Source organism: Cornus florida, unplaced genomic scaffold, assembly GCF_030987335.1.
Source record: "Cornus florida cultivar Cherokee Brave unplaced genomic scaffold, ASM3098733v1 CherokeeBrave_3.0.0_Hap2_Chr11, whole genome shotgun sequence".
Taxonomy (NCBI): Eukaryota; Viridiplantae; Streptophyta; class Magnoliopsida; order Cornales; family Cornaceae; genus Cornus; species Cornus florida.
Genome location: NW_026775581.1, coordinates 95,967,409 through 95,980,758, shown reverse-complemented (window position 1 = coordinate 95,980,758; position 13,350 = coordinate 95,967,409). Strand labels below are relative to the sequence as shown.

Here is a 13,350-nt window from a genome sequence, read left to right as displayed (position 1 = left end):
ATAACAAAAGATGAGGAGGGCTTGAGACAGACTTGATTTGATAAATTGATATAGGTTTTACTTTGGTTCAGTTGCATAAAATTGTATTTTTCTTAATTTATTTCATATTTTAATTTCAAAACATCAATTCTATGTAACCAATATTGTATTAGTTTTTTATTTTATTTTATTTTTTCTTAGTTGGTACTTACACATATTTGTCTCTTCTGAGACTTGAACTCCTGACCTCCTTTTGGGAATAAGAGAGTCAAGAGACTGATACCGCTAACAACTGCCCGGTTACTCCAAAAAACCAAAAAAAAAAAAAGTTGAGTACATGTGTTAAGGGTTGATATGTCTCGCCATCCAAAAAGTGGATATGTCCTAACACATACCACATCAGAAATTAGGAAGCTAGAAAAAATAATTTCCCCCATTGTGAATAGGCCTTGATATTGTGCTCAATTATCTGTACAAATTTGGAAGAAACTCAGCCAAACAACAAAATGAGCTTACTTTAGGAGAAAACATACAACCTCAAAACTTCCTGTTCCTATGGTCCTTTCTCCTCAAATGAGTCCTGAGAAAATGCTGTCTTGGCGAGTTTGGTATATTTCCGGTGCCGCCTCTCTCTTGCATAGAGTACCCAGAAGATCAAAGAAAGCATTACTGCAGATGAGACCAAAGCCAACCCAATGTAGATCCAGCTGCCATATTGCCTCAAACCAGGACAGTGATGCTCACTTACACTGGTGAATGTTTCCCGAACAAAAGTGCAATCTAGTAGATCAACGAGGAATGGGCCATAACGATACAAACCATAGCTCACATTGACTGCAGCTGTCATTTGGTTATACATGTTGGGGGTCAAACGGCCTACGGTGGTGCAAATGTTACTAGCTGAAACTTGGCACACATAATTCTTCCAAACCTGCATTAGACATACACAAATGGATTGAGAAATTTGCAAATTCATTCCAATTTTCTTTCTACTTGTCAGCAACCAACAAAGGAGAAGCCACAAGGGTAGGTGCTTCCATTGTCTATTAAACTAGTTTTCAATGGATAACTCGAGGGGGCCTCTTTTTACAAGAAAAATAGTGCACATACTTTACAAACAAATCACTATCCCCATCCGTCAACTCTCGTTATTCAGAATTAATTTTCCCTAGAAGTAAAGCAAGATGAAAGCAATTGGTCTATTTCAGCTGTTGTATTCATGGGGTTAAACAAGATTTTCGGTGAAAACAGCAACGAAATTCAGCTAATGAAATATAGGATTTGTTGAAAGCAAATGAAATATAAACCAACAAATTATCAATAAGATAAATTATAAATTCACCCTGGTTGCTTAGCTATATATAGATTGTGATTCAAAACTTGCCTGTGTTGCATTGCTGAAATCCACTTCACCAGCTGCACAAATTCGGTCTGTTTTGTCAGGACTGAATGGATTACAGAGAACAGGTACCAGTGGACCGGATTGATTGTAATAGAGAGGTGTAACACTAGGTGGAAAATTTCCGTTGGACACGTTGGTGATGATTCGGTTAACCACTCCAATTAATTGGAAAGTGACATCTTTGCTCTCTGACAGGGTTTCTTGGGCAGTTGCATTGTCCACACAGGGGAGAATGTCATCTAAAGCTGTATGAGCCATGGGATTTTGAACCCATTGATCCATTGCAACACAAGTGTCTCCTACCACACTTGAATATGAAGAAAAATGTGTTATTTATTTTTCATCAAACAAGATAGAGAAAAATGTGCATTAGTGAGAATGGATTGATTATTGCTATGTGGAGAGTTTCATGAAAATTATATATAATAAAATGATTGCAAACATGACATATATAACACTAAAAAAATGTTCCACAGTTTTCTTTTTCAACACATTAACAAATAGGTAAATTTCTAAGAAGCTGTATTCTCATTGGCGAAAATGAATATGTATTGCGTGTGTGTGTGTTTATATATATATAAACAAAAAACAACCAGTGCAGTTGACACTTATATAACGTCTCACCACTTGACCTTCATCTCATGTCTCGCAAGAGATTACTGGTCGTCAATACATTATGGTAAAAAATAAATTAAAACATTGGGAACTGTTCCTACTTTATCCTGCTGGCATAACCAGCAAAGCAACTGTATGGAATTTCCAGTAGCAGTTTAATTGATCTCAAGATAATGCAAAAACGTTACTGCATACCCAAGAAAAAGGGAACAAAGAATCACTTACTTCATAGTTTATCATAAGCCTAAAAGATTTTTCTTTTTTAAAATATAGCAGGAATAACAAACACCAACAAAATAAAGAACAAAACATTTTCAGGAATTTTGGTTTTTTAAACTCAGGAGCTAGGAAGTAATGTCCATCAAAATATTTGAATGTAAAATACATTTAAACAGATCTACTAAGAAATTTCAATTGACCTCAACATTATTTTATTAAATAACAAGATATGTGACGGGGTGGCCTTTAAAAACAAGATATAAAATGTTGCGGGGGCAATTTTAAAATTTTATAGGCATGTCATACAAAAAAGAAAAAGAAAAAAGAAAAAAGAAAAGGAATCAGTAGGTATATAATACCAAAAAAAAAAAAAAAAGGTAGGAGCAATTGCCCCCACTGACTCCCAAATAGGGCCCGTGCCTGCAATCAATATGGATATTGAAACAGCAGATAAGAATAAAATAAAATAAATTTGATTGGAGATTTATGGTACATGAGATGCCCTTTCCTTCCTACCATCTTCCCGAGAGGTAAGGATCCTTTCTTTCTCCTCTCTTATAGCAGCAAGAGTGAGTAATGCTAGTTATGGACGGATTTCTTGCTGTTAGATCCTTTCTTCTATGAGGTAAATTTATATGGCTCTTTCGCCAAGTGAAGCAGAAAGCAAACCCCTAGAGACTATTATAATACCTCCGGAAGCCAAGAGGGTGCAGTCCTCCCCTTGACCGGAGGATGGGTAAATGCTTAAGCAGGAGAAGACTAAGCAACTAGAGATCTATCATGTCTTCACCTACCTAACAACCTGACAAATTCCCCGTATAGAGCCAATATCGTATTCTGATATAGCATGTATGAACTTTTTCATACAAGTAAAAGATTGTCCAAAATCCAATCACTCTGTTGGAGGATATGAAATTTGCCTTCACCCAAGGAAAAAGAGCTCGCCATAAAGAAGCTATAGGAGACGGAGTGTTCACCCAAGATCTCCGATCGTGTCTGTCCCGGATGAGCCTAGCTCTCCGGCCTATGCGGAACCGTACTCCTTACTTGCTTGCTGTTTCCGAGTGTCTAGGTGCACATAACATTAACTAATGTGCTGCTCTTCCCAAATACTTCCCCCATTGACTATGCTTTACTGCACTCAATAGGTAATCTTAATTGGCATTTCATTGTCTCAGGATTTCTAAAGTACTAAATTCTCTTACTAATATTCTAACTCTTAATTCTTATATTTACACAAGTCTATCCATTGTAGTATCCCCGTATTACTCACTAAAATTTTCAGCATTTATTCCAGGATTGGTAAAAGTTTAACTCTACAAAATGTAATTGACTCAATCATTTCCCAGCAGACTTCTTTGAAAGAATGAAAGAATTACTAAATTGTGTATCTAAATTTTCCAATGGATGGGCAGCATTGTCCTGAACTCCAGCCTCTATGTATGTAGTACTAATATCCCTTCCGATAAAAGTAAGATTCATCACATTTGAGATAATTCATGGTAATCTTACCAAAACTTCGTTTTGCATACTTACAGCAAAGTTTGCAATGTCTAATAAAAGTTTTCAACCAAGTCAAAGAACTCCATATCATTTTTCACCAGAGTTCTAGAAAGCATTGATGGTACATTGCCTAAGAATCTCACCTTGCTTGACATTGATGATGTGAGTGTATATGATCACTAGTAAATTTTAAAATTTAACAAAAAATACATTGACCAGCTATCGGACTTTCGAACTATAGGCAATGTTTAAGCAATTCGCTGAACATGATTACTCAATGATTAACCTCAATTAAATGGCACCCACAGTTTCTCAAACGATATTTTCAGGCCATATTAACTGCGTCCAAAAGCCTCATAAAGAAGGAAAGAATTTTTTTTATAGAAAAGTATAGGTGGCAACATTTAACAGAATAATCCAATAGACATACTTATGGAGAAGTAGAAATACGCCACACAAGATAAATGTGCCCGCCACAAGAATCCATCCTATGATCACCAAACTGCAAGCAATATGGGAAAAAAGGGGTCATGTAAATTAAACTAACAGGCTTGCAAGTAGCAAGAAAACGGAAATGTGCGCTCATGTCACTTACACGTACACAAGAAACTGAATCCCAAGAACAGAGAATACTGCATCAAATAATAAAATAAAGTGAGGCAAGATCTTCAACTGTTAGAAATCTGAAACTTGAATAATTGAGTAAGATGATCAAATGTCTTACAGAAACCAAGCAAAGCTATGAGAAGCATCACAGCAGCAATTATGATAAGTGCCAGCATCCTGCATTGTATATTTCAGCCATTTCATTCACAAAGTAAACCCCCATAGCATGCAATACATATGAAATAGTTATAAGCATTAACTCACACGGACTCCAAAACGTCTCGTATATCCTTTGAGTTCTTCTTCGTCTCGTGCTCAAGAGTGCTAGCAGAAGCATTAATCATCGCATCAACATTGTCAATTTTGTCCTGGACATCTGGAGGTAGAAAAATTTGATCTACTCCAATCTTCTTAGCTGCAGCAAGATAATCTGATACATTCCTAAGATCCTGGACAGTGGTCTCTGACTGCCTCACAACATAGTCCAATGTATCCTTTGTACTACTGTGAAACTTTCCCTGTCCAGTGTACAGAACAATGCATCCAACACTGAAACCAAAAAATATAACAATGGGGTCTCAAGTAGTCAATCTAAAATCAGATGTGTGTGTGTGTGAGTGAGTGAGAGAGAGAGAGAGAGAGAGAGAGAGAGAGAGAGAGATACATGGCAGCAATGGTGAAGAAAGAAAGAAGAATAAGAGAGACTGCATAAGCAGTTTGAGAATAGCCATAACGCCGTCTTCGGCAGCAGCAATAACAGAAACAGAGGGTGAGCAAGCACAGGCCAAATGCCAGAAGCCAGATCGCGGCAATAAGGAACAAAGGTGCAGCAGTAAACGCCACAGACTGCATAAAAGGCAATTAGAGAGAAAAACAAAATTCGTCAAACCAACACGAAAAAAGAAAAAATGCAAATGAGAAATTATGCAAACACCCAAATGATAAAAAAGAATTCAGGGTTTGGGTCTTACATGGTCTTGAAAAGATATAGATAAAAATAGGTATAACCCAAAAGTGTGTGGTGTATACCACGAAGCCTACCACAAGAGAACAGTCCCTCCATGTAGACACATCCTATGAAAGTGAATCAGGCATGTTTTGAATACTGACACTTTATGCACTCTTGAACATGAGTTAGACACTTTATGGACGTGTCCCGAATAAAATTCACTAAATTTAGCCTGACATATCCCAAACACATGACGACACTCCCTACAGAAGTCCTCTAAAATAAAAACACATCCAAGAATAACCACATTTGTCAATCTTGGAAGCAGTATGAACACAGCTCAAAGTGCCAACCTTTTTTTTATGGGTTAATTACAACCACACCCCCTGAGGTTTGCCATATTGACAGCCATATACAACTTAGCTATTTTTTGGACAAAGACACCCCCTAGGTTTACAAACTTGAACAATGACACCCCAAATATGATGAAAATACATGTTTACCCTTTGACCATGTAAAATGACCAAATTACCCTCATCCAAAATATCCTTTCTTTTTCCAATTTTTAGATCTGCCCATTCATTTTGTGAGCCCTTCTTCCCCGCCGTTCATCAAGCCGGCACGAGCCATCACCGTCCCGTCGTCGCCCTCATCCGAGCCATCCACAGCCGCAGGCCATCAAGCCGCCACAGGCCCACAGCTGAGCCCATCACCGTCCCGCCATTGCCCTCATCCGAGCCATCCATAACCGCAGTCCATTCCTCCATCGTCTACTCACAGCCATCGCCACTGCCGCCGAGTTGAACCAACCTCGCTCACCGCATCCGAGCTCTACCACCACCGAGTCCAACTCGAACGAGTCAACGCCCGTCACCGCCGCTGTCAGTCAACCGCGCCCTTCATCGCCGTTCCAAAGTCAATCGAGCCAACTGTCGCCGATTCTATCCAGCCAAGCTATCCACCACTGTTCAGTGTTAACAACCCGTCGCCCACAACCGAGGCTGTCTTCCCGTCGCCCACAGCCAAGGCCGTCTTAAACACGGCCGAGCCCTCACTAGCCAAGCCTTCACCGGCCGCCGCGAGTCCTCCACGACCGAGCTATCCACAGTCAAGCTCTCCACCGGCTGAGCACTCCATTTTGCTCGCCAGCCGTCGTCCTAAAAGTGCTTTCTGAATCGAGATAGTCACCCATCACACGAATCTAAAACCCAACTCCACAACACTCGACGACGGCGGGCGGCTCAGCCGGTGGAGGGTTCGGCCATGAGAGGAACTGCGACATGGAATCGGCGAGCAAGAATCGAGATTAGGGGTTTGAGATGGGGGTTTGAGAGATACTCTGTGTGTGTGTGAGATAGAGAGAAATTTGGGTTTAATTTACGGATTGGGAGGGTGTGGAAGAAGAGGAGGAACTGGGTTGAGAGAGAGAGAAAGATGAGATGATGAGATGAGATGAGATAATGAGATGTTGAAAGAGAGAGATGAGTTGCGAGGGTAGTTTGGTCATTTTAGGTGAGGATTAAAATATATCTTAGGGCATATTAGACATTTCATGTCACTTAAGGCTGTGTTTGGCTCCATTTTTTTAAAATGAGGTGTCATTGTTCAAGTTTGTAAACCTAGGGGGTGTCTTTGTTCAATTAATGGCTAAGTTGTATATGGCTGTCAATATAACAAACCTCAGGGGGTGTCATTGTAATTAACCCTTTTTTATTTAAGAAAAACACGTGGTCACCACAATTGAAACCTGCAACTAGTTACCTACTCTTCTGCAGTGAGAAATCTCATGTCTGTCGTGCTTAGCACACAGCCAGACATTTCTCATGCAATTGGTGCTATGAGTGGGTTTGTTACTAATCATGAATGAGCATTGGGATGTTGCCAAATAGATTCTTATAAACTTGAAGGTTACTTTAAATTTGATGGTAGATAATCTATATAATGATTTGAGTATTATATCATGGATTCATTGTAATCTAAACTACAGGAGGAGTTTATCTTGTCCACTACTCTAATACTAAGAAGGTGAAGGGACAATGTTGATTAAGCAGTTCCTCTTATAGCTAGTTTTGAAGACAGATGAGCCTGTGGTACTTTGTGACAGTCAAAATGCTATGGTTTTGAGTAAGAAGGCCACCCAGTGTTCTTACATTAAATACATTGGTGTTCAATTCATTGGATAGCTACGATGATAGAGAAACAATTGATGCAACATATGAAGAAAACATGACAAGAACCCATCTGATTTGAAAGAAAAAAAAAGGTTGTTCCAGGAAAGAAAGAAAGAAATTAAAAAAAAAAAAAAATACTACATATATATAGTTGGACAAATGGATTCCAACGGAGGTGTATCACGGGGTCTAGTCCCATGACAACATAACAGCTATGTGGAACTTGTTATATCAAGAAGGCTATGCGAAATACAAAGAATAACCGGCCGAATAGTGCATGGTGCGCATGTGAGAAAACACAAGAAAAAGAAGAGAAGGTAGAGGTGGCAGATTGAGGGGCTTCTTTTTGGTATATAGTGGAATTGCTAAAACGTTAAAGGTTTTTGAAGATTATTTCATCTTGGATCCCACTACCAGATACAGATTTCTTAAAAATGGGTTCTTCGCATGACATGGATCTTCTCCAACTCGACTTATCAAAAAAAAAAAAAAAAAAAAAAATGGATCTTCTCCAACTCGGCGAATGGTGTGATTTATGGAGAAAATTAAGGTTTTTAATGCTCTAGGCAACCTTTGTAATTTCTAGGCATATTGTAATACCTTAAATTCTGGACATAAAGTTAGAGAGAATCAGTGTATTCATTATTTTGAGATAGTAATATTCCGTGGATTTGGCTTGTGGTTTTTCCTGTTAATTTGAGGGCTTTTCACCTAAATCTTGGAATTTTGTTGCATTTTTTAGGTATATGAAAAATTTGATTAATTATTCTTTTGCTTGTGGTAGGATTGATTAGTCAAACGCGCTTTGAGTTGGTTCTTGAATCCTTGGAATTCTATTACTTGTATTCTTTAAGAAAGAAGTGTCAGGACTTGCTCAACCCCAAAAGGTGGAACATGGTTTACCAACAGGAGAAAGAAGAGCCACAAGATTTGAAATTTTACAAAGTACAATCTGTTAAGATTCCTACCAACTATTATTTCAATAAAAATGATCAAAACTCATGACATAATTGACTAAAATTTAGGGATCACAACTCATCATACAACCAACCAATATCATATGGGAAAAAATAATAATAATAATAATTGCCTACACAAAGAAAAAATAAATAATAAAGAAGAAAAAGAAAAGGGCAAAAAACCTTGAGGAGGGAAATATTTTAGGAACTAAAATTTTGTTGTTGTAGGCGTATTATGCAACAATTAGATGATAAAAGGGAAAACCCAAGTGACAGAACAAGTGAAGCATATCAAATGTTCAAAACAATATTACAAAATCAAGCCAAACTCAGAGACGTAATCAAAACCCATATAAGATAATTGATTGCATAATTTAGAACATAAAAAAAATAATAATAATACTAAATAAATAAATTCACAAAATTAGAAGAAAAAAAAAGTTAAATTGGTTTGAAACACTTACAGAGATGTAATGTTCTTCGCTAATATTCCACCCGCCCTCGTAGTAATTGAAATTGTCAAGTGGGTCTCTCCTGTGGGTTTTTTCAGCAGCCAAAATCATAGATGAATTATTTACAGGCATACCATTGTTCGCCTCGAGAACAGACCTCCTCACTCCCCATGAAACGGCACCGTAGTCACCCTCATCATGATCGAACATCCCTACAAGTAATTAAAACCCACATAATAAGAAAAATACTCCCCAGGAAAAAAAAAATGTTTTTTCATCAAAATAACGACAATGTACTGATAGAACAGAAGAGAACACATCTGTCGATGGAAAGAACAATCAATTAAATTTCCGGGAAAAAAAAAAAAAAAAATCAATTAAGACCCATTTGTACATAACAAAAAAAAGAGATAATTAAAGATTACCCGGAATGTGTAGGGTTTGAGGGTGATGAAAGTGAGAAGCTCCATATGAGAATGAGAAGAAGGTTGAAGATATGAGGAGTAAGATCGGTAGAATGAAAAAAGACAGTAATTTAGTTACACATAACATCATGTGTTCTGATCACCCTGTTTCTTCTTTGATTTCTCCGTGAAAGTGAGAAAAATGAGATGACTTGTAATAAATGTATGCTCTAGTCCGAAAGATATAATATATAGAGAGAGATATAGAGGGAGAGTCAGAGAGATTGTTCGACTTACAGAGCTGCTGTTATGGACATATGCGGGATTCTAGCAGTGTAATTGAATAGTTGGATACCACGTCTTGCCGGTTTTGGATTCACATATATGATACTCCTATATGTAACGTATAGCTGGCATTTGGTGGTTTTACGAACATGCCCCCTAGTTCAGACAAGCATATGCTACAGACGGACCAGGATCCCCGGTCCCTTGCTGTTTGGGAAGGGACTTGTTCAATTGCACCAAAACTATGCCGTTTTAACATGGAGTTTTTTACACGGAGTATTTAATTATTGGATTGAGATTTTTTTTTAAAGATTTATGAAAAGTTAAATAAATTATTTAATATATATTTTAATTCATTTAATTAAATATGAAAGTCTCTTATGAATTTTATCCCAACTAGGCATTGGGTTCCATGCCACGAATAGAGAAGAAATTATTACATGTTCGATTGGCATATATATTAATAAAATTAAATTAAATATAGTTATTTACGTGTTAAGTATTGATTGGTCGAAATAATATAATATTTTTTTGTAAAAAAATTACAAATAAAAATGTATACTCACTCACGTAAAAGTAATACTCTGTATTAAAAGTTTTTGAAAGGGCGTTTTGCTTACCAACTTGTCATTTTAAAGTTAGAAAGTTTTTAAAAATTTAGCATCATTATAGAAATATAACATTTATTTAATTATCCAAAAAAATATATAACATTTATTTTATTTTGACTTTTCAAATTAGATAATTAATTAGGGATATTTTAAAAATGAAAAATTGACTATGGTAATATGTAACAGGGTAAGTATTGTAAATTTCTAATAGCATAATAATATAATATAGGGCAAATTGTAAAAAAAAAAAAAAAAATCTCGACTTTCACCCTGTTTGCAAAAATTTTCCCTTAGGAATACGTTTAACAATTACCTCCCTCAACTATCATGAGAGGGTTATTTTAACTAACCTATGTTAAAGTGATTGTGTGATAGAATTTTTGGACGAAATTACTCTTAAAATCAAAACAATACATTAGTATTACTAAAGTACCCACCACTCACTTTATTTTTATTTTTTTAACGGCATAAAACACAAAAACAAGGCATCTTATTATGAAACGAGGCTTTTGATTTTTTTTTGGAAATATTCTTGCATTTGGAATATATATAGTAATATGGTAGTTATTTATCAAATGTCAACTTAAATTGATTTTGGTGAAAAAAAAAAAAAAAATCTTAGTTAGTACTCACACACACATTTTTTTTTTTTTAACTTAAAAAAAAAACTTGTATCATGATTTTTTATAAAATAAGATAAAGAAAGAGATATATATACGAGAAATTCAAAAATATCAGTATCATGATTTTTAATAAAATTTAAAAGTAAAAATTTATAAGATTCTTAAAATTTTTGGATACAGCATACCCAAAAAAAATCAAGTGGTGTCCACCATAATATCGAAACAAAACCCCCTTCCCCCACCCCAAAACATATTTCACACTTATTTTTTATTTGTTTATAGTCAAAAGATATTTCACTTAAATAACAAATATTTGTTTGGACTATTTTTAATTATTTATTTATTCTATCAAAGCGTTTATTATGACATAAAATTTTATTTTTTTCAACATCATAAATCTTAATCCCAATACTTTTAAATTAAATTGTGATATGCTACACACACACACACACATATAAATGAAAAATGAAAGAAAAAATTAAAGGCCTCGTTTCAAAATTCGTTTGTGTTTTATGCAGTTAAAAAAAAAGTGAGTGGTGGGTGCTTTAGTAATACTAATGTATTGTTTTGATTTTAAGGGTAATTTCGTTCGAAAATTTTATTACACAATCACTCAAACGAATATTTCATGTTAAGGGTAATTTTGTCCGAAAATTTTCCTCACACAATCATTCTAACACAGGTTAATTAAAATGACTCCCTCATGATAGTTGAGGGGGTTAATTGGTAAAGATATTTATAAATTTGCAAACGAGTGAAAGTTGAGGAGTTTTTTTTTACAATTTGTCCTCCGTGCGTGCGTGCTTCGAGAAAATGTGGCACTCTATTTGCAAAATCTAAATATCAAAATAAGAGTGTTACAACGGGGCAAAAAAAAGTCACAGAACGAGAGACTTCACATTAGAAGAATTTCATATTTTACAAATTAAATGATTAATTGTGACCTTTAAATGCACAACCTTATGGAAGGATCCCCGAAATTACAACAAATATATGGTAAAAAGATACACTGGGGGTGGCTTGTGCTTTGTAATTACTCTGAAAAAGTTGTCAAGGTGGCTGCAATGTTTTATTAAAGAAATGAGCAGCACAGAGGTTGCAAAGGCTTTAATCCTCAAAGATAGTTTGAAATTTCTTGGTCAGTGGGGTTATTCAAATGTGAACGTTGAGTTTTATTGCCGGTAAGTGATTAATCTTATTCTTACGGATCCTTTATGTTCGGTCATCATTCAAAATATCTAGTTGTTGATTCATTAAGATTCGGGATTTGAGTTAATTTGGTGCCCAAGATTATGTAATAAAGTTATACATGAGATGGTTAAATGTGTTCTTAGTCGAAGGATAGGTGATTTGACGAGGCAAGGCTTCATGTTGAATTGTTTTATGAGAATCTTTACTTCCAATCTTTATAATATTTGATCAGGTTACAAAAAATAAATAAATAAAAAATACTATATATATTTGTTAAAAAAAGGAATTTATACAATTTGTTCCTATCCATAGATAAATGTAATTTTTTAATTTTTTTTTTTTTTTCCTTAGTTAAATGTACACAAATATAGGTTGAGGGGGAAATGAACCATAGAGCACTTAATTAAGAACAATCCAGCCCAAAATTTAGGCCCAACACAATACAATCTAACAATGATGTCATTTACTAGTAAAGTGGGTTGAGTTTGGAATAGTGGGTTGAGTTTGAAATGGGGACCAAGATAGTTTTAACTCTTTATTGATCTTAAAATGAAGAATTTTTTCGCTGAGTTAAAAATATATATATATATATGTAAAGAATAAACATTTTTTAGATACTTTTCATCTTATTTACTTCTGTATTTACTATTTAGTGTTTTAGAATGAAGAAATGTCCAAAAGATAAAGAAATAATTAAATAAAATGTATAAAAAAAGGTAAAACATTGATATTATGGATTCACAACAAATAGAAATGAACGTGTAATGCACTTTATTGGTTTATGTATTTAAAGTAGATTGAAGGGAAGTCTAAAAGATAAAGAAGTAATAAGTTAATATATTAATGTTAAAAAATATTTTGAACCGTATTCCTGAATAGTACGTATGTTGTGGGGTCGAAATACATGCTCTAAGAAAAAAAAAATATCAAAAAATATTTCATGTAAGTAACCCTTCTTAAAAAAACTAAGACGCCTCATTATTTTAACATTAAAAGAGTGATATATGTAACTATTAATTAAAAATGCGCATAGAAAAAAAAATTGACATTTGTATGGAAGTATAGATATATATATGAATATTATGACATTCACAAAATGGATCGCCAAATTGAAATTCAAGAATTGAGAGTTTATTCTCTTCCAAGATTATTTTTTCTTTTCAAGTTCAATATTATATTATTTTTTATTATATTCAATATTATATTATAATTAACTGAGAAATTTCAAAAGGTGTAACTGTTGCACTGATAACATATTTATTAGTATTTACCCAAAAAAAAAAAAACATATTTATTAGCGCATTTAATTTAGGACGAGTTATGGTCCGTTGGTCTGACTTTTAGGATTAAAAACTATAAAAAGAGATGTAATGCCTGTATA

At 34.8% G+C, this 13,350-nt stretch overlaps 1 protein-coding gene across 1 annotated transcript; it reads right to left on the bottom strand.

Moving 5' to 3' along the window:
• Window positions 1-20: 20 nt before the first annotated feature.
• LOC132286639 (uncharacterized) lies at window positions 21-9,611 on the bottom strand. The gene is made up of 9 exons (XM_059788996.1): window positions 9,281-9,611; window positions 8,868-9,067; window positions 4,989-5,170; window positions 4,589-4,873; window positions 4,443-4,501; window positions 4,314-4,350; window positions 4,149-4,220; window positions 1,364-1,688; window positions 21-910 (listed from the first exon to the last, which is right to left on the bottom strand). The coding sequence occupies exons 1-9, from the start codon at window positions 9,408-9,410 to the stop codon at window positions 533-535; spliced, it is 1,668 nt and encodes a 555-aa protein (XP_059644979.1). The 5' UTR covers window positions 9,411-9,611; the 3' UTR covers window positions 21-532.
• Window positions 9,612-13,350: the final 3,739 nt, after the last annotated feature.